The sequence below is a fragment of the Artemia franciscana genome, chromosome 15, assembly GCF_032884065.1.
Source record: "Artemia franciscana chromosome 15, ASM3288406v1, whole genome shotgun sequence".
Lineage (NCBI taxonomy): Eukaryota > Metazoa > Arthropoda > Branchiopoda > Anostraca > Artemiidae > Artemia > Artemia franciscana.
Window position 1 is genome coordinate 27,813,625 of NC_088877.1, and position 22,881 is coordinate 27,836,505.

Sequence of the window (22,881 nt, forward strand, 5' to 3'; positions counted from 1 at the left end):
ATAAAATGGAATTGAGCAAAGTTATGAAGCTGAAAACAATTTTGTTGTACTTCAATTAAGCAGAAGATCTATTTTGCAAGGTTTCACTTTTATAACACACATATTTTTAAAGGTCATCAAAGGTCAGGGCCCTCTAGAGAGAGAAGGAGTGGAGATAGTTGCTTCAAAATACCTTCCCGGGACATACTTTAGTCTGTAGATTCATCCCTGAAAGTTTCATTTTCCTAACCTAAAAGCTTCCCAAGATAGCAAGAAGTCAATTAACTAGAATTTTACCAGATATTTTTTATTGTGATAAATTGTCTTAATGATCTGAAAACGGAAAACTATTTCAATTGCATAGGATAGGAAAATTTCAGTAGGCTAATCAATTTAAAGTCCTAAATTAGCCTGGGAAGTGTTTTTTTCACTAAAAAATCATCACCTTCTTTGAACTCTAATTATATGGCCCCCTTGAGCCAGTATTCAGTTCCTGATTGTCATTTACACTAGATTTCACTTTTTCTGTTACTCATTTCTTGTCAATATTACTAAGGGGTCATAGTTAAGCACTAGAGAAGTCATTGTTAAATAACATGTGCTTATGTATACATAGCTTTTTGCTACTTATTATTCTCTGGTTATATAATGCTTGATGTGGTACAAGCCAAGAGAAGGACCTGTAGACCTATAGAAGAAAACCTGTTAAAAAAAGATGATTCTTCATAATTTACATAATAATTATAGCTAACACATTCTATATGCAGCCCTGCTCTACTTTAGCCCCAACCCTCCTAATATAAAAATCTATAGCTGAAATTACATATTTTCTATTGATTCTGCCAATCTATCCCTCAACCCTAGTACCTGTTAATTGAAGCAACTGTGGCAAAACTAGAACTGGAAAAACAAGTAAAAGGTGGCAGAAAACATTGGAAATATATAATTTGGGCTATATATTTGCAAATTAGGCATGTTGGGTGTAAATTTTTGGTTGTTCATATTTTGACTTACAAATAAAGTGAATATACCACTTGATGCTTTTTTGTATGTTCTTTACAAATATAATAATTGCTTATATTGCTAGTTCAAGTTTAAGCACTTTTGACCTTACTTAACATAACAAATTTTGGCAGTGAAAAACATACATTATTTTGTCAAAAATGACCAAAAACACATACTTTAATTGAAAATTTGGCATCAAAGAAGAAGAAAAACGCATAATATTGTAAAATTTATAAATCCAACTTAATTGTGGAAAATCAGTGCTCATAGATTATGCAACATTTAAAAAATGGATTAATGATGAAACAGTAAGTTTTAAGCTTTTTTATAGCCAAAAACTATTTGGGTATATTTTGGTCATTTTCAAGAGCTCAAAAACTTGCAATTAAAGCACTTATTATGTTTGTAAAGAACTTAAAAAAGGCATCAAGGGGTATGTTCATTTTATTTGTAAATCAAAAATATGAACAACAAAAAATTTACCAATTATTAGTATAGCTGCATGATTTTCCCCTGGGTATGTAGGCTAAGTGGAAGGTCACTTGTACCTGATCCTGTCCCTACTGTTTTTACTTGGTTGAAAAAAATCCAAAGAAAGTTCCCATTGAAAAGGAAAGAGAACTAAAGTGAGATTGAATTTGTCATAGCTTGTAGGTTTGCCCCTTCAGTCTGTTTAAAGAAAACAGATTCATAATTGAAGCTTTGTTCATTTCAATCTTTGGGACGATATACATTTGTTACACTTCATTAAATGGTTGTAAAGGGATGCTTTTATTTATTTGTCTTGTTTGTTTTCTACATGATTTTTTAATCTTTAAATTGATATACATTTCTTACAAATTAATTAGTCATACCACAGTTCCATTTGAAGTTTTGACCTACTTCGTAGCCTTGGTCTCAAAATTGCATATAAATTTATTGAAGCTAGGAAACATAGAGCTCCTCTCTGTTTAAAAGAAAATGGATAGATTTTAATACAAATAAGTAGGCTTAGTAAGTAGTAAGTAGGTAGGTAAGTAAGTAGGTTTTAATACACTAAAGTCCTAGGGCCATGGCAATTAAAACAAAACAATAAAGATTAACTTTTTTTTTACAAGTTTTGACCTACTTCGTAGCCCTAGTCTCAAAATTGCATATAAATTTATTGAAGCTAGGAAACATAGAACTCCTCTCTGTTTAAAAGAAAATGAGTGGATATAAGTAGGTTTTAATACACTGCAGTCCTAGGGCCATGGTAATTAAAACAGAACAATGAAGATTAACTTTAAAATGCTTTTACTTTTGTGCTCAGTTGCCAACCTGAACAATTGCCCAAAATTTTTAAACCTTGCAAAACATTCACCAGCCACCTCTTATGACCTACACTCTTGTCTGTACATCACCAATTCACTGAAAAGGAAGGACCACCTTACAGGCATTTCTTCCTTTGTACTTATATTTAATGGGTTTAAAAAAAAGCTTCTATGGCTAAGTTAGAAGCTCTGTAAAGGAACAGGTGGTCCTTTAGCCAGGAAGTGCAATAGGAAGCTAGGGGCCAGTCATCCTATGCTTTTGCATGCCCTTCCTGCTTATTGACCCTAGATTTCTCTAGGTAACATATTAAGTTTTGGCCAATTCTAGCTGAACTTACAGAGCCACATCACTGACCTTTGTCCCAAACCAAATAAACTGCTAATGCCAGGAATTAAATCTGTGCCCTTTGAATAAAGGATTCTCAGCCTAGAGTGCCAGCCACTTAGGAAGGAACAAAAATGTTACCAGAGAATAAAAATTATTTGGAAAAAGAAAATATTGAAAAAAAAAACAACTCAAGTCATTGTTGCTCCCATTTTCCACTGCTGTCCTACAAACAATATGTATTTTATTTAGACAAATAAATTTTAAGACAGGTATCAACAAAACTCCATCAGGGATTATATTTAATTAGGATACAATCAGCAAAAATGAATGCTTAGTTTTGTGATATTCTAGTCTCGAAATAATAAAAAAAGAGAAATTATATGTTCTATTTGTTTTCCACCAGCCTATTTGAGAAAACAATATACCCATGGTTGGCTCAGAATCTCTCTAAAATGCTTTAAACAGGAGTTTTAAAACAATTATACTGATCAGTAAGAAGAATATTAACATAACTCTCTAATTTAGGCACTTTTCAAGACAATTTTTAGCAAAGCAAATGCAAAACTTTAATGGTGTCTTATGTCATATAAAAAAAAATCATTAAAATGCATCAGATATATTTTGATATAAGATGCCTCAAAGACTTTTAGTTAAGCTATGAAATGAAGGGCCAGGTGTTCCTTTACATTTTACACAACATATAAAATAGGAAAACAGTTCAAATTTTTTCACAAAAGAAGATGCTTGATGTAAAAAATAAATGTATTTTTAACAAAAAGCAACTGACATCAATGAAATCAAATAAAACAAAAATTCGTGGAGAATAAATAATATAAGACATATATTTAACCTATAATGAGGTGGCATAAAAGATTACTTCTAAAATTAGAAAAAACCAGTGTTATGGCTTAAAGTTCTGCTCAATCAACAGAAATTTTCTTTTGAAGTAGGTACTTCAAAATACCTTCCTGGGACATACTTTAGCCTGTAGAAACATCCCTGAAAGTTTCATTTTCCTAGCCTAACCTCTTTCAAAGATAGCCAAAAGTAGCTAAAGTAAAATTTTACCCCTAATTTACCTTAGAAATCCAGTTTAAATAGCAATCTCAACAAATATAGACTATATAAAAGGCTATAGGTATATATATAAAGGCTATGAAATTATAGAATGGTTTAGAAACTAGGCCTGTTTGAAATAGTAATATTTGACTAGCTCACCAATGTGATAGCTGCCTTCCAAAGAACCAACCTTTTTAATAACCAAAAAACTTTTCTTCTGACTCCTTATGAAGCTTAGCCTATGCAAAACAGGCCTAGAAAACCACTATTACTATTTAAACACTTATATAAACTATTTAATTTACACTATTACTTTCCACTATTCACAGTTTCCTTGTCTTTTCTCTAGACTTAACAATTTCACGTGTTTATCCATTTAAAAAAATGTGTAACATTGACGTCACATGTCCTCAATAATCTTTTTTTTCGGGGTTAGAAAGTGCAAGCCCACGGACAAGTAATCCTGAGCATTCGAGAGGATAATCCGTGTAACCTGTAACGTTAAAACGCTTGAGGCCTTTTTTCGCGTCAACCAGCTGGTTTAACCAATGACAGCTTTGGTTTAACCAGCTTGTATGTTTAACGCAAAAACGGAAAAAAATTACATATGGTTGAGCTCAAACAAAACTGGTTCGCGAAAACACTCTCTTTACTTGTCGGATTGGGCAAAAAATTTCAAACATAAAACATCCGTAAAGTTATAATTAAATGATTTAGCATTGGCTTAATTTCCTCCGGATTTGACATATTTCACATTAATTTGAGGTCAGAGTGAAATGAAAAATGATCTAGCATACTCTCTGGTATATTTGAAGAGATAGGAAGGGTCTGAATTAGTGGAATCTTTGGTTAAATTGTTCAGGTAATATATTGGAAAATGTTGTATTCATACTGTAAAAGCAAAGTCATCTATAAAAAGTCCTAATTGATAAGACTTTAGCTTTGTTGAGCTACCCTAAACAAGATAAAATTCTACTAGCCTACCAGGCTATAGATTAAATTTCCAGCCAAATTCCAGTTTAGCTACTTTTTGCTATCTTTGAATGGGGTTATGTTAGGAGAATGAAACTTTCAGTGATTAATCCATAGCTTCTCTGAAAACCTATTGCTAAGCTTATGTGATATCCCTCTTCTGTTTTTAAGTCTAGGAATTTTGCATACTTGACTTGTCTGTAACTATTAAAATTTTGGTAAAACAACATCTTACCTTAATTTTCAGCAAGCAGTTTCTGTTTCTTTGGTTTTAGCTCTGAAAATGCAATTCTCGTAATTTGAGAAGAATTTTAAGCCATATCAGTGTTTCATATTTAAATATAGGGAAATGTATTTCCTGAAAGTTTCCAAATCTTGGAAACTTCATAAATTGAAATTGAGCAAAGTTATGACACTAAAAACGTTTTTTTCTTGTCATTTAAGTAGAAGATTTATTTTGCAAGGGTTTCACTTTTATAACACAAGCATTTTTAAGGGTGTGGACCAAATATTGAGATTTCCAACTGTCATCATCACTAACCAGCAATTCTACAGGATTTAATCCTTATTTCATTAGACAATGTGATTTAAGGTAATTTAAGGCAAACATTTTTAAGAGAGAGAAAGAATAGAGTTAGATGCTCCAAAATACTTTCCCATGGTATAGTTTAGTCTCTATACCCATCCCTAAAAGTTTCATTTTCCTAACCTAAACCTTTTTCAAGATAATACAAATTTATCTAAACTAGAATTTTACCAAACAGAAGTTTAACCTAATAATTTGTAATAAGGTATTGTTCAGGCTAGCCTTTGCAATTTTTACAAATTTTGACCCTTCACAATAAAGCACTATTACAGGCTTAGCCTAACAAAAGAACAGTAGGCCTACCTAACTGATTTGAAAGCAAAATCTTATATATATAAAGACCAAAAATTCCATTTGATTATCAGTATCTTACTTAAAACAGAGGAACCCTGAATTCAGAGAGCAATAGTTATCTAGAATTTTATTTAGCTTAGAAACAGAGAAGTTGTTTTGAAGTCAAGTTATAATGTCATTCTCTGGTCCTAAAACTTCATAACCAACATGTCTGTAATATAACAATCTAATAGCTCTTTTATAACCTAAAGCACAGCTATTTGTTAGAATTTATTTGTTAGAACAGTTACCATAACACATAATGTGTTGTAAGATTTTTGCAGTACTTGTGCATTATAGCCACCACATTCAAGTTCTATTGAGAAGTTAAGTTTGGCTAATGTTAATGACATAAAATAAAATATGATGAATATATAAAACTTTATCAATAAAATTATGAAAACTACAACAAAGAATCCTGGAATTTGTAAATCAGCATCATATCTAAATATACTGTATCTTACATTGTGATAGATTGTTTTAACGCCCTACTGTACAGGGGTAAATATTTTAATTGTGTATCATAGGCAATTATCTGAAGAGTAATCTATTAAAAGTCTCCTGAGCTAACTAGGGAAGTTTTTTCTTTCTTTTTTACTTGCTTTAGCCTGTATCCAGTTCCTGATTGCCATATAAATTCGATATTCATAGTTAAATAACAAAAGCCTTTGTATATAGACTATACTTTGTTGCTAATTTTTTTGGGCATAGAATGTTTGATTTGGTAAAGCCCTAGAGAAGGACCTGAAGAGAAAGAAACATAATAAAAAAAAATTCATGCTTCATAATTTTTAGAATAATAGCTGGTAACACATTTTATATACAACTTTGCTCTACTTTACCCCTCAATCCTCCCAATATAAAAATCTATTGCTGAAATTTCCTATTTTCCATTTGTTTTGTCAATCTGTCTCTCTAACTTCATCCCATGTAGCTGTAAATTAAACAAATGTGACAAACAATAACTAGAAAAACAGGTGACAGGAGGTTAAATGCATTGAAAATATGAAATTTGAGCCATATTTCTGCACATTGGGAGGGGGATTGAGATAAAGCATAGCCTAACTTAATGATTTTCTCTTGCTATGTAGGGTAATTGGAAGGTCACTTGTATATCATGCTGTCCTTTTCAGTTTTAGTTGGATAGAAAAAATCCAAAGAAAGTCCCCTTTGAAAAGATAGGAGCCACAAAGTGAGATTGTATTTGTCAAAGCTTGGAGGTTTGTCCCTTCTGTCTGTTTAAACAAAACAGAATCTTAATTGAAGCTTTGTTCATTTCTATCTTAAGGGTGCACAACAATTATGATATAAGGTACTTTTCTTTATTCAATTGTCTTCTTTGTTGTCTAAAAGACTTTTTTTTAATCTAGATGTTTCATAAACTGCTCATTTTTACCAGAAGTTCATTTGACCTACTTTGAAATCCCTGGTCTTAAAATTACATTTGACTCTGTTAAAGCTAGGAGACATAGACCTTGTGTTTGTTTAAAGAAAGTGAATAAACATTAGTAATTTGTATTGCACTAAAGCCCTAGGGCCATGACAATTCCAAACAAAAAGGAAACTTCACTTTAGAATATTCAACATTGTCTAACATAACAGAAACAAAGAAAAAAAATTACAAATTTTCACTTCTGCACTCTACTGTCAACGTGAGAAGTTGTCCAAAATTTTAAAATCTTGCAAAACATTCATCCCTCATCACATTCACCAGCCATCTCTCATCAAACCTACACTTCATTTCTCATCTCACTCAATCCTACAAATGCATCAAATGACCCACTCTCTCATTAGTGCTTCCATAGATATGGTTAAAGTAAGAACCATCTTGCTTACATTTTATTATATCTAGAAGTTTTCTGTAGCTAAGTCAGTACTTAAATATTTCATACACCTTTGTAAACAACCTTAAGATGGTAAAATAGGTTGGATTATCCAAATTTTTAGGTACCACAATATATTTCAATCATTAGTGTAATATAAAGGGCAGCCAATAGTAAAGGACTTGAATAAATATTTTAAGGTAATTAAAAAGGTTTATTACTCAAAAACTTGATAAAACTAAAAGGGACTTCTTAATGATTGATTACTTTAAAATATCTACATTATACACAACAATAAACCTTTGCTATAAAGGGAAAGTCAGTAAGGCCCAAAAACTATTCAGTACTAATTGTGCTTTGAGACAGTTTGCTGAGTGTCTAAATGATTTTAGATAGTAATGAAGATAAAATGTGGGCAAACTCAACACCAATATGCAAGTAAGTAAGTATGGCAGCACTGACACATTAAGGTCTAAACTGGCAGTGCTAATTTCCACTTTGTGACCCTTTGGCCATGAATTGCAATTAAGGGCTGGGGGCCAGAAATACTGTGCTTTTGTACACCTTCCCTGCTTACCTTTTGCATATTTCTCCATTTGCCTATTTAGAGCTGGTTTAGATCTGTCTAACATCACTGACCCCCATTTAAAACAACTAAACAGGCAATACTAGGAATCAAACCTGTACCCCATGGACAAAGGATTTCTTACTAAGAGTGCTTTCCACTTAGCCAAGAAAATTATTACGACCAGAGTAAAACAACTATTAAAAAAAAAAAATATTGAAAAAAAAACCAAGATGGATTTACAGCCATTTTCACTAATCTTCAAAGCACATTGTATTTTACTTAGACAAGTTATTGTAAGGCAGGTGTCAACAAAGCTATATCAGGGATTGCTTTACTTAAGATGCGTGAATGCTTAGCTGGTAAAAACCAAATACACTAGCAATGCCAGGAATTAAACCTGTACCCCTTGGACAAAGGATTCCCAAACCAGAGTGTCAACAACTTAGCAAGGAACACAAATGTGACCAGAGAACTATTATTTGAAAAAAGAAATATTGAAAAAAAACTCAATTCATGGTTATTGCCATTTTCTCTACTGTCCCATAAACAATATATTTTATTTAGACAAATTAATTTTAAGACAGGTATCAACAAAACTCCATCAGGGATTGTATTTACTTAAGATACAACAAGCAATGTGATTGCATAGCTTTGTGATATTCTAGTCTTAAATAATGATAAAAAAGCAAATTTACATTTGCTATTTGTTTTCCAAACCATTTTAAGCAAAACCATTTGCAACAGCAATACACCCATGGTTAGATTAGTGTCTATCCAAAATGCTTTACAGCAGAAGGGACACATTTCTTGCAAAGTAAATACTCAGCTTTAATGCTATTCTGTGTCATCTCTAAAAAATTAAACTGTATCAGGTGTATTTTGATATAAGATACTTCTAAGACTTTTAGCAAGGGGGCAGGCATTTCTTCACAATTTATACAATGTGTAAAAGAGCACCAGGGGGTGAGATTAAAAAAAAACTTTCAGGGATGGGTCTAAAGGCTAAAGTATGTTCTGGGAAGGTCTGCTTACATGGAGTACAAAGAAACTGTTTCACAGCTTTCCTCAATCCACTTTATAAGGTTTTAAAGATATGCAAAGACATTTCCTAAATTTTGAAAAAAAATATTGATATGGCTTAAAATGCTACTCAAATAAAAGGAATTGCATTTTAAGAGCTAAAGCCAGAGTAAAAGAAACTGATAATTAAAAATTAAGGTAAATCTTGTTTTGTCAAAATTTCAATAGTATAGGTATAGACCTTTTGAGTAAGCAATTATCTAAGACTTAGAAATCAGAAAAGGGTTGACATAGAAGCCTGGCAGTACCTTCCCAGAGTATGTTTTTGACCCTGGATTAATTACTGAGTTTCATTCTTGTAACCTATTCCCTTTCCAAGATAGTGAAAATTAGCTAAACTAGAATTTTACGTATTTTTTGCTTTGGATTCATTACTGGAAGTTCTATTTTCCTGACTTAACCCATTTCTAAGATAGCAAACAGTAGCCAAACTAGAGTTTGACCTGAAAATTTATCCATGGCCCTATAGGGTAAGGCTGAAATGTAAAGAGTTCTGACAAAGATGCAACACATCTTGAAGCATCTAGTAAGAATAGTAATTGGATTAACAATGCTTTATAACCACTAGGGTCTTGCTTCATCAAGGTTTTATCCCTGAAGCCAAATTACCAAGCTAAGGTCAAGCCTAGGGCATCAAAAGGATGAAACAAAGATTTCCAAGTATCTACATAAGTTTTCAAAAGCATATTCAAACTCTTGACTTCCTGTCTTAAGGCCTATGTGAATCAACTTGCAGGATATAACCCAACATTTATCCAAATAGCCCTAATACGAAAAAAACAAAATTAAACCTTACTTTTGCGTGGCTAGAATTCTATTTGTCAGCTTATAATTCTTATTTTATATAGACTTATTTGTCGCCTACGAATTCTTCTTTTCGAAATCTACGCCTGAAAAGGTCAACCAACAATTATGAATGGTAGAACCCTAAGGTTAAAAACAATGACAGTTCTGGTTCAACCAGTCAATTGTTTCACGCAAAAACACTTTTCATGACAACCTGGTTTGTCACTGTTTCACGCAAAAACAGCGGTTGAGCTCAACCACACCGAGTGGTTGAGCTCAAACAGTCTCTTTGGTTGACGCGAAAAAAGGCCTTTGGATTAGTCAGATAAGTAATCGGACAAGTAAAAGAACACGGGGAAGATGTCAGCATAATTCTATTCATTATATTCATAAATATCTTGATTCCTTGAATGTGATCATAGAACGAAAAAGGCATATAAATTGAAGTTTGCCACGCGCTCTGAAGGAAAGGATCTCTTTCTCTAGCCTAACAGTACGTCAAAATGTTCCATTTGGTTAATTTAAGCAGAGTGCTGACAACAGCTGTCCATTTAGAATTTTACAGAGTAAAGTTCTAGCTGAAGGGCTTCTTGCTGTCTTGCAAAGTAGCTGAGTTAGATGGATATAACCTTCAGGAATGAATCCAAGGCCTAAAATATATACTCATGAGGCCTAGAAAATTTCATAACCTAGTCAAACAACAGGTCTAGATATCTAAATTTTGACAGAAACATTTTACCTTTATTTTTGGTTTTCAGTCTTTTCCAGGCTTATTTTATGAAAATGTAGCTCCTGATAATTCTCTCTGCTTAAATAAAGCACAATGAAACTTTTCAGCTTCATAACTTTGCTCAATCCCAATTTATGAGGTTAAAGATCTGCTAGCCAATTTCCTAAATTTAGAAAAACCCCATTGATATGGCCTAAAATTCTATTGAAATAACAGAAGTTGTATTTTCAGAACTAAAACCAGAGAAAAAGAAGGTAAAATTCTAGTCCATTGACTTCTTGCTATCTTGGAAAGGGCAAATTTCTAAGACTTAAGATTTAGAAGAGGGCTATCATAGAGGCTTTGCAGGGTAAATATTTTGCAGCTATTAGGCTATAGTTGGCCAACCAATAAAGTGAACATACCACTTGATGTGTTTTTTTTGTTTGTTACAAATATAATAATCACAAAAAATATATTGAAGTTCATATTATTGACTAACCAATAAAGTGAACATACCACTTGATGCCTTTTTATGCTCTTTACAAATATAATAATTGCTTCTATTGTAATTCAAATTTAAGCACTTTTTGAGCTCTTAAAATGACAAATCTTCAATTAAAGTAGCCTATAAGTTATTGGTTGTTTTTGACAAAATAGTGCTGCATTTTCTAAGTGCCAAAATTATTTGTAATTAGGTTAGGTTAGGTCAAAAAGTGCTTAAGTTTGGATTTGGGATAGAAGTGATTATTATATTTGTAAAGAGCATAAAAAAAAGGCATCAAGTGTATGTTCACTTTATTGGTAAGTCAATAATATGAACTGTTCTCTTGGTTATTTTTGACAAAATAATACCTATATTTTCTCAGTGCCAAAATTGTTTACAGTTAGGTTGAGTTAGGCTTGTCAAAAAGTGTTTAAATTTGAATTTATGATAGAAGCAATTATGATATTTATAAAGAACAAAAAAAAGGCATCAAGTGGTATGTTCACTTTATGGTAAGTCAATTATATGAACTGCAAGATATTTACCCTTTGCAGTACCCTCCCAGGGTGTGTTTTTGTCCCTGGATTCATTACTGAAAGTTTCATTTCCCTAACATAACCCCTTTCCAAAATAGATAACTTCAAAGACCCCACTGCCTTTCCATGATGAAAGTAAAACAGTTCAAAATAGGGATAAAACCTTTTTATTAACAGTGAATAGATATAAAATTATTTAACTGGATATTTCAAACACATATACAATGTATATCTATTCACTGTCAATAAAAAGGTTTCATCCCTATTTTGAACTGTTTTACTTTCTTTCCAAAATAGCAAAAAGAAACTAAACTAGAATATTACCAAATTTACAAAATGTATTTGTATATCTTTAAAACCTTATAAATTGGGATTCAGCAAAACTGTGAAGCTGAAAACAGTTTTTTTTGTACTTCATTTCAGCAGAAGATCTATTTTGCAAGTTTTCACATTTATGATATAAAGATTTTTAAAGGTCAGGATCTTCTAGGGAGAGAAGGAGTAGAGATAGGTACTTCAAAATACCTTCTCAAGACATACTTTACTCTGTAGATCCATTCCTGAAAGTTTCATTTTCCTAACATAACTCCTTTCCAAGATAGTGCAAAGTAGCCTTATTAGAATTTTACTGGTTTCTGAAAAATATCATCTAATTGTTTCACAAAAATATGTCAATAGACACAGTGATAAATTAGGTTTGGATAGGTTTTGGTTTTTGTTTATGAATGCTTCTCAAGACTTAGAGAATAGACACAAATATTTAGAAATATGATAGAAAAATGGAAATATAAGGAAAGATGTAAAGATAAAGGTTTTTTCTATGCAAAATGTGTTAACTTTAATTATTCTGTATGTTATGAATTAAGAGTTGGTTTCATGACATATTTCCTTATGTTTAGCAAGGGTTCTAGGCTTACACCAGCTCTTTTGATCATTATATTTATTTCTCAGGGTTTCACTTCATAATATTGGTCAGTAACCTTTGAAGGGTAGATGTAGGTACTTGCTCTGTATTCATTCCTGGGGCTCTTTTTCACCTTACTCAACTACTTTCCAAGATAGAAATGTGCCCTTTGTATAGAATTTTACCGGTAAATGTATATGAGATTCCATAACTAATCCCCCTGGGGGGGGGGAGGGAGATGGTACACCAAAAATATTAGTATTGATAGAATTGGTACCTGTCTTTGCCCACTTCATAGCTTCCTGATGGAGAACAATGTCAAACTATCAGAGGATATGAAATGTGATTTTAAATCACACTCAAAACCACTTCAAATTACATTTGGAAATACTTTCTGGAGCAAAATGGTGAAGAGAACAAGATTTTAATCCCTTTTTGAGCAAGCAAACAGCTTGTCAATGTCAGATAAATAGGGATAAATTGAAATTCCAATAAATTCTTTTCAGCATTCTGAGCTTAAGCATGCAAATATTGCTAAGTTCTTGGCATGAATAAGGAAAGAATATAAAGAGTAGACCATCAGTGATAAAGCCCTAAAGTTTCTGTTGCTTTTCCAAAGCTTTGTACCTGTTGAAAAGGCATTTTCAAACTACCTTAAAAGCTTTTCTAGATGTAAGGCTTTTTTCTTTCTTCAGTAGCAGTTGAGTTTAGTAAATTCATCTTCCAGGTATGTTTACTGAGTGTAAACTCTGCCATGACATGAATGCCTATTTTCTGCCTATTAATGCTTTCCCATAATTCTGTGACTTCTAATTATTTTTATATCCAATTTCAGAAACTTTAACATAAATAAAAATGCCAGCTACCAAACTTTATGTATCCAACAGTTTCAACAGTGGTGTCATTTTACTCTGATCAAAAAGGGGTGTAGGGAGCTAAGTATTCTGTGTGGGCCTGCTAAAGTTGCCAGCCTAGCAGAGGTCTCTCCTCAAATTAATTAATAAAAGTAGGGATGCCAATTTGGGGTGCTGGGGGCCCTGTCCCTTCAAACTTGGAGTGTAGTCTGTCTATCACAAGAAAATAATCCCAGTTCAAAGTATATTTAGTTGATTCTTTTGTTCCAGAAAGATTGGTTTGAGCCAAAGTTGACATGGTTACATAATCTCATGACCAGGAAGCTTCTTGCTTTACATGATTTGATCATTTAGGTGAAGAATTAGAATTCTGTAAATGGTCTCTAGCAAGGCCACACTCATTGAAAAAATATTTGCTCTCTGGAAGATTTCATCAAAAGCTTTGTTGATTTGTGTATCTATAATTTTACCATGTGTAGCTGTAACAAGACCAGTAGCTCTAGAAAATAAAACAACAACTAGATTTACTGTCTGTAGCTGCCTACAACAATAGTTTTTGGCAAACAATTTTTTGTGCTTTATAGAATATAAATTCAAAGTTGAAGTCTGGTTACAAGTCTGTAGGCTTATGCTGTCAATCGTCTTTTACTGTATGTGTAGGTAATTACCAAAACAATCCAAAATTATGGGTATATCTGATCAGTTTTTAGTTTTTCTAGCTGAAAAACAGTTATCTCAAAAGTTTTTCTTAGCCTTAGCATACAGTTGGTAGTGTAGATTACTGTTTGTAGTAAAATAATTGTTTGTAATAAAATAATAGTTTCTGAAGAGGAGAGAAGAAAGATGCCATTTGTCTCAAGTTGTAAGTGCAATAAGAAAGAGACTCTGGAGTCAATATTGATGCAAGATTGAATTTCCACATCCAGGCCAAAACTGTGTCACCATCTACCTTTCATTGCCTTGCCATTGTTATAAGGACAATCCCAAGCTAGCATTCTAGAGTGTTCATGAAACCATATAAGGCACTGGTTTGATTGCAACTTGAGGTGGAATGTCTTTCACATGCTCTATTTTTGAAAAGGACAAAGAACTCCTGGAAAAAATGCAGCCTGGAGAAGTTAAGATGGTCTATAGAATGCAGCAAATGTCTTACAAAGAATATCTGCACCTTCTTAAACTTCACACTTACATATAAAAGAGAGTAATTATATATGATTCTAGCCCATATAAATTACATCTAAAAACACCCTTCCTGATACCCGTTAAATCAAATGATTAAAGGGCATTTAAAGTGTGACATTGTACCACTAGATAAAGAAGTCATTTTTTAGCCATAGAGTTGCCAACCTATGGAGCATTTTGGTAATCATGACTTGTGTAATATCTACATTCTTTCTAGATTAAACAATGGAATTTTTTCTAACAAAAACTTAACTCTCTGGGATTTCCTTGAAGTTTACCCAGTTTTTGCTTGAATCACTTTTATTTTGTCCATCTTCCACAAAGAAGCCATTTTTTTAGTAAGCAAGTTGCCAACCTTTAGAACATTTTGGTAATCAGGACTTGTGCAATATCTACATTCTTTCTAGCTTAAGAAATAGAATTCTTCATAATAAACCCTTAACTATCAGGGATTTCCTCGAAATTTCCCCAGTTTTTGCTTGAATAACTTTTATTTTGTCCATCTTTAATAAAATTTTTTAAAAGAATGATTTGAAAATATTCTTACAACACTTTTATACAAGGAAAATTTCACAGCTAAAATACAATTTAAATGAATTTTGACTATATGTTTTCTCAATATGTTTGCAATCTAGAAGATGAGCAGACAACTTGATATATGTTTTAACATTGATTCCAAATGTAGGCTACTAAATTACTACCCTTACAAGTGTGTCCCAGCCCCACTTGGCCCCACTATTGGAGCCATATATAGCCATGAACTAATTGTTGATGAAAAATATGCGTAAAGCATAATGCAAACCAATAAAATGAACAAAGTTGCTATACCCTAAAAAAGAAATTCTATTCCATACTTCTTTTCAGTCTTTTTATTGATTTGCTCTATGAAAATATTTATTAGCTTGTTTCAATCATTAATGATCAGGCTTTGTGAGTAGACTATCACTTAATTTTTCAGCTTACAAGTCTCTTAAGATTTGCGGTTGTACAGTGATGCTTCTGCAGAATTGCCAATAGAAACCTTTGTGGCAAAGTTTAGAATCCAGCCAGAGTATCTGTTTCCACCAATAGGCTAAAATCAACTTTGATCCAATAGTCCTTAAACTGCCGAGTAGATATTTCCCAAACCTTCTGAAATGTGCAATGATTACCTCCAGTCTTAGTGCAAAGGAATGAGCAACCCCCCTTGAAGAACAGTAACACCTCACCTCCACAAAGGAAAAATAATATTGCTATTATCAATCACTGCAAAAGTGCAGAGCTAATCAAATGTGAGACATGACAGAAGAATAAAGAACTAGTTGAGCCAAAGTTTAATACAAACAAATCAGACCAAAGGGTGAATCAGAGATTTATCTAAATGGCCAAAGGATCAACTGCAATATCTTTATACCAAAGCCAACATTGCCTTACTTTGCTTTTGCTGTTAGCCACTTGACAAAAGGAGACTGATTTTAGATATTTTATAAAAGAATTTGCTTTTTGCACTCTCAAATCTTCTCTAAGAAAAAAAAAAATCTCCAGTCCCTTTGTGTCAATTTCAATTTTTATAAAAACAATATCAAATATGTTTTAGAAAAAAAAACTCACATAACTGGCAGCATGCTTAAACCCGTTCCTTTTTCGTCTTCACAGTACTAAAATGTACAATAAAAAAGTAAAAATTCACAAAGTCATTTGCAGATCTATGGGTAAAACTCTAGACCAAATCACTGTTTCACTTCTATCTTACCAGATATAAGACTGTTGTTTATGAAGCATTTCTTCTATGATGTACAATCTTCTCAGACAATTGTGGATCCTAGTTTTTGTGACATGTAATGGTAATAGACCATAGGTGGGCTTCCAACAATCCACTTTTAATTATTCAGTGTCAGAAAATGTTTTTTGCAAATACACCTATTTAAGCCATTTTTTTCAGGTTTTCTGTTCATCTTTAAGACAATCTTCTTTAAGCTAACGTTAATACAATGCCGTTTGCTCCAATGCAATACAGCTACAATCAAGGATATATGCAAAATCAAAGCTCTTCAAGTCTATATGGTCCAAGCCACAATTATCCTGGAACTGGAAGGGTTCCAAGAGGAAGAGCAAGCTACCTCACTAACACCCAGCAAAACAGTGGTATGACAATACCAGGTATTTCTTCTTCTTCCTGAGTCCCTGTTCTTTTCTTTGCTTGAAAAAAGATATGTGCTTCAACAGATTTGTAGCTTATTTAAATTTATATATTGCCATGCTTAAAACCAAAGGACATATTTCCAATATCCATAAGTATCCATGAGGACAAAAATCGAGCTTATGAGAGCCCTAGGAAAGAGGATTTTTTTTTCAAGGGATTGAATTTAAAATTATATGCAGACTACTGTGAGAAGTTGATAAGTATCTTCAAAAAAAATGCCTGTCTGTTAACTTGCACTAAAGATGATTTGTTTCTACACACCATTATTCTGTTAATCCCAGGCATAGCAGTCTGGGAACAGACTTAGAATGGTTGAATTTTGGCTGCTACAGTGATAATCACTTTACCAAGCCAACTGCCTTTTACCTCAATTTAGTGTGCAGCACATAAAATTATGTTTTCTGGTCTGAACCTGAGGGACTGAGGGAACTTAAGGGACTCTTTAGTATGTGAAAGTACTGTGGTTATTGCAAGCACATCTTCTATGTGTCTATGTTGTCAAGATTTGACTTTGGGCTTTCTCCAAATCCAGTTTCTTAAACTATGTACAACAATGTAATCCAAGATAAAGTCTTGGGCTTTGTCAAAAGAAGCATCTCATATTTTATTTTTGTAATTCTTTCATTGTAAATTTTCTATTTTTTGATATTTAGAGTTTGTATTGACACATTTCCTATTATTTTTAAATTTCATTTATGTGTTGTACAAATACTCAAAGGAGGATTTGGCATGATACAAAAGCCTCTTACAAGCCTCTTACAACGAAACATTGTCAAAATAATAGCAGTGATTATTTTGGAACACTTTGTTTCTAGAAGCAAATTTTGCTTATCATGAAATAAATCAGAAGAAAATAGTAATTTTCATATTTTAGGGCAAAATAACACAGCTGTAGATACATGACACATTTAAAAGAGCAACAAAATTGACTGGATGTCAGGAAACAGAGACAAGTTGAATGTTAGCATATTTTGAAACCATATTCAAGGAAAACATCTTCACTCACCTTGAAGAAATTATTGGGCTCAAGACATGCTTTAAGGGGCAGATACTAGTGGTGTAAATTCACGGAAATTAGGGGGAGGGTACTAGTCCCCAAATTCAGGGGTGGGGTTGGTTTTAAATTTTGCAGTCAAAGTAACAAAAAAATCATTTTTCAATGAAATATTGGAAAAAAGCTATTTTAAAAATCTGCAAGGGGGAAAAATCGTACTCCCCCCTTCCAATTGACACCACTGATTGATAACTACATATTTTAGTTGGTGATATAGAAAAAAAAACAACTATAGTGTTGCTCCTGTAAAAATTTCATGCTGGATGTTACGGGGGGGGGGGTTTCTTATAAAGTTTATTTATTTCTTATAAAGTTTAAGTTGTTTGTGGTATGGGAGCTTTATAGTTAATGGATATAGATTGGGAGGGTTCTATTGGCCAGTCTCTATAACCTTGGAGACATATTCAATATCATGACGTTTAGGTCTGCCGAGATGGGCAGATTCCCTTGGGAACGAACCAGTAGACAATAGGAACTGTACCTGGTACCTTGACTCAAAGACAAACACAATTATTGACAATAATTTTATTTTCTTACTTCATATACAACTTCAGGTAAAATGACTCCAATGAAAGATGGTAGTGTAAAGTGCATCAAGGAGTGACTACAAAAAAACTGAATTACACTCCTAACTTTTGGTTCACCTTATATATCCCGAATCAACCCGGATTTCTAAATAAAGCACTGGGTAGACTGACCTCAGAAATGTTGCAACACATTTCTTATTTTGATTATACAACATATGGTCTAACCTCTTTGCAAAGATTTATTATAACGAGGGTTTTCACCTTCAGTTTGTTGACCAGACCAGAAAATAGAAATCTGGTTTCTAATTGGCTTATTCAAAAGTTTGAATCTAATTTTGGTAGTCAAAAAAGTATCATTTTTTGCTTGCAGTAAGATTTGTACCAAAGGTAAAAAGTATCATTTTTTGCTTGCTGTAAAACTTGTGCCAAAAAGCACAAATCCTATGAGATAATGAAATTACACTTTAAAATCTTTATATGTATAAGAGATTCTTATTTTAAAACCTTCTAAAGTAAATGAATGAGAGATTTGGTTTTGAGTTCTGAAAGGGGGAGGGGGTTTGCTGGTCCATATGTTACACAGATGATGCAAATTTAGTTTAGTTTAAATATGTGACTGGATTATTTCCTATATTCCCGTGATTTCGTTATAGGGTAAAGTTGGTAGGCAGCAGGTGAGCAACAGGTAGAAAAATCCCATAACACATCAAGTAAAACTATCCTTGCCCTAATTATTTTTTTTACTATCTCTTCTTTCTTCTTATATATGCTGTCAAAGGTCATCCATCTTCATCAAAGAATTTACTGCAATCATGTTAAAAAGGGTTTTCAAAGGCATTTGCAGGGCATGATTAAAATGAAATGAAAATATAAGAACAGGCAAACTTTTAATTATGACAGTGGTTGAAAAAATACACATATTTATTGTATACTGATACATGCCCAAATATGCTTTCCCCAAAAAACAAGGTTTTGAACTTTTGGGATACATGAAAAAGTAACACAAATTAACTTTATACAGAAAAAGGAAAAAAAATTAAAGAAACTTGTATCTGATAAACTAAAAGTCTTTGAATTTGTATCATAATATTGTACCAATTAGAAACTTGAGTTTGTTAAATGTTTTTTTTCCTTGCATAGTGTTTTTCATCTTTTTATGCTATTTCCTAATATGTATTTGTGATTTAATCTAGTTTTTTTTTAATGCATCTGTTGCATAATAAGCTATTGCAGTAATATCCAGATGTCCTTCTATTTCTGCTACAAAAATACCCTCTAAAGTTTATATATACCATAATTCTTGAAAAATTATTTTGATTTTAATTTTTATTATATTTAATCTTATCAAAGCCTATAATTGCCATCTCCAAAATTCCAGTAGCTCATCCTATTCAAGGTGCACAACAGCATTGAATATTGGTTCTTGTTCTTGATAGCGTAGTACTGTATGTCTGAACCACAAAAGAGTCAGCAACTTTATCATGTTGTAATCTCAACAGTAGCCAAACCAGGGTACAATACCAATACATTCACAGCACCCAGAGAACAAAGATAAATAGCAAAGAAAAATACTCCTTAATTTATTCTTTTTTAGGTCGTAATCGAGGCTTTCACAACTTAAATCATGTACAATTAGTTATGAACCTGTTAATAAATGGCTGTAAAGTAATATCAAAATCTACCATATTGTTTTAAGTACAAGAAGTTTTCAACTTGATAGAGCTGCTACCGCAGTTCTAGAAAAAAAAGAATATGAGCCAAATTCTTCTTTATGGTATTAAATATGAATTTGCTGTTGCATTATTCTAGTCCCATAGCCATATCGCTTAGAGTAATATCAAAATTAGTTTTCAAAGGTAATTGTTTTGCAGATCCTGAAGAGGGTTGGTAAATTTCAAAATAAAAGAGCTATTCACTTAAAATCATAAGCATGGTTACTAGAACTAGGAATTCGTCTGCATTTGCAGTTGGAAGGGGCATGAGCCCAATTTTTTCTCTAATCATACAAATTTAAAATTATTTTATGACCCCACTTAAAACAAGGTAAAATTTTCTTATCTTTCTGATAATAAATCCATGTTAGGCGTGGGCTATACGAAAAATATTGATTGACTCACCTGGAACTGATCATATAGGATTGGCCACTGCCATGATAGCTTCCTGGGAAGTGACCAAAATAAACATTGCCATGTTTTGCTTGAAGTTCAGTTGCCAGGCACTTATAACAAAGGGGACAATTTACAAGAAACTTTAGATTGCATACCTTTACAAGCGGAGTGCTAGCAGGCTTCAAAGTTACATAGTCTAAGAAATCCCCAACTTATAAATCTTATAAGCCTGTTAGTTTGCAGAACAAGCAAAATTTCTGAAGTCTGTTAGTGCATAGACCATAAGAATTAAGTAATGTTAAGGTTCATGGTCAGAGTTTTCTTGACTATATACTTTTTAAATGATTCTGGCTACTTTTGTGTGAAAGATATGTGGGGCTTGTATGTACATTTGGTTGTGGCAACTTTTACCACAGCAACCAACAACAATTAGAACACAAGTCCTAGAGTCCATTTCAAACAGGAGCCCTTTTCTCAATCTAAATTCACCAAGTTCAAAGATTTTCAACAGAGATGTTTATTGTTCAAAGCCAAAAGAGGTAAAAATTACAATATTTAGACCAAACATTAATGAAGTAAGAGTCAAGAGACTATCTTATAAGTAAAATAAAATATACATGAAAAACCACCACATTCCCTTCCTCTTCAGCTTTGTTTCACGAGTTCCTCCTTCGAGGTCTCATCTATTACAAGAAAAGGGTTACTTACTTGTACTTGTGGTGGGAGTCAGGCGTTTCCGCCTCGCCCGGCACCCAGGATCCTTGTGACCTCTTTGGACCACGTTTCACGATCTGCTGCCAATCGCTCTGCGAACGGGAGCCACTGGGGTGACCATATATGTCAAAATTTCTCAAAGCTAACAATGGGATCCAGATCAGACTTGATCAGGGTCCACCGGTTCTTCTTTTTCCCTCCTTGATGCCTATTCCAAGAGTCTTAGGGCTCAACTAAAAGGATTCGAAGAAGCAGGTACTCTGGTGGTCTCCTCAAGACGTGACCCAGCCATTCTAAGCAGCGTTTTTTAAGGGTGGTAGCGGTATCTCTTCTTATCTTGCAGAGTTGGCGATTATCGGTGTTTGATATGCGATTTTACCGACAAATTCTAAGCATTTGGCGTAAGCATCCATGTTCGAAGGCAGCTACTGCTCTCTTGTGTTGAAGCTTCAAGGACCAAGTCTCGCATCCATAGAGTAGGATGGGTCGGACCATGGCTGTATAGATTTGAATTTTAGTCTGAATAGAGATTTCTCGGCAGTTCCAAAGAGGTTTTTGAAGGGATGCTAAAGCAAACTGCGCCTTATGTATTCTTTGATGGATGTCTAAGTCTGAAGAGCCGTCAGTGCAAAGTATGGAGCCTAGGTAGGAAAAGCGCTCAACCTTTTCTAGCCGAGTTAAGTTTACGCTCAAAGATGTTTGGGTTGGATCATTCATGATCGTCAATTTAGTTTTCTCTGTGCTTACTTTAAGTCCAATCTGATTTAACCATTCGACAATATCATCTAGTATCTTTTGAGCATGTTCAGAGAGGATTTTGACATCATCAGCGTAATCCAAGTCAGTCAAGGACAGATCTTTTTCTAATTTGGGCACTATTGTGTTGCACTAGGACATTATCTAGCACCCAGTCTATACAGTAGTTAAACAGGATTGGAGAGAGAACACAGCCTTGCTTTACTCCACTTTCGACTAGGAATTCTTCACGTTTCCTCGCCATAAATTCTTATCCGGCTTGTTGACTCTGATTAATATGCATGAATAAGTTCAGTAACCTTTACAGGCATGCCATCAATCTCTAGGATTTTCCACAACTTGTGACGAGTAACGGAGTCGAAGGCCGCGGTGTAGTCGAGGAATCTTAAAGCTAGAGGTAAGTTATACCTTTGGAACTGTTGGATAATAAGTAGGGTGCAGGAAATATTATCTCTGCCTTGTCTGATACCAGCTGGATTTTCGCGGGTATTTTTCTCCTGGACACTTTTGAAACGATTTAAAAGAATTACCCCGAATATATTTACCACGATATCTATAAGACTTATTTCTCAGTAATTTCTACATTCAGGCTTGTCTCCTTTCTTGTGAAAGGGTAATAAATGGAAGATTCCAGTCCTTTAGGAAGGAATTAGTTTTCCATGCGTCTTGAAGGATGCCATGGATCTGCTCAGCTGTTACTTTGGGGTATTTCTTGTATAGTTCAGGAGAAAGGTCATCTTCATCAGGGGACTTGCGATTCTTTAGTGTTTTTATTGTTTTGAGGATTTCGGCTTTTGTAGGAGCGCCCAATTCAATATCATAGGTTTTTTCTCGACAGATTGGGCAAGATTGTCAAAGGGGGATGAATGAGATGGATTTAGCAATGATTGGAAATGTTGTTTCCATCTAATCATCTGACCATTCTGGGAGGAAATGGTTTTTCCTTGGTTCTCTGACAATTTCTGACACAGCTGCCTTTTTTCCTGTAGTTTTAGTGAGAATCTGATAAAGCTTCTGGGTGTCCTGAGCTCGGGCTGCTTTTCCCAGTGAGATGGCA

At 33.4% G+C, this 22,881-nt stretch overlaps 1 protein-coding gene across 3 annotated transcripts in view; it reads left to right on the forward strand.

Annotated features, from left to right (window-relative positions):
- Positions 1-10,146: 10,146 nt before the first annotated feature.
- LOC136036278 (double-stranded RNA-binding protein Staufen homolog 2-like) overlaps positions 10,147-22,881 on the forward strand; it is a 79,935-nt gene continuing 67,200 nt past the window's right edge. For 2 of the 3 annotated variants that reach the window (XM_065718420.1, XM_065718421.1), the window contains exons 1-2: positions 10,147-10,304; positions 16,405-16,622. In XM_065718420.1, the coding sequence (XP_065574492.1) occupies positions 16,454-16,622 (169 nt within the window). In that variant the 5' untranslated portion in view covers positions 10,147-10,304; positions 16,405-16,453. The remainder of the gene's footprint in view (positions 10,305-16,404; positions 16,623-22,881) is intronic. The other variant, XM_065718422.1, reaches the window with a different exon arrangement.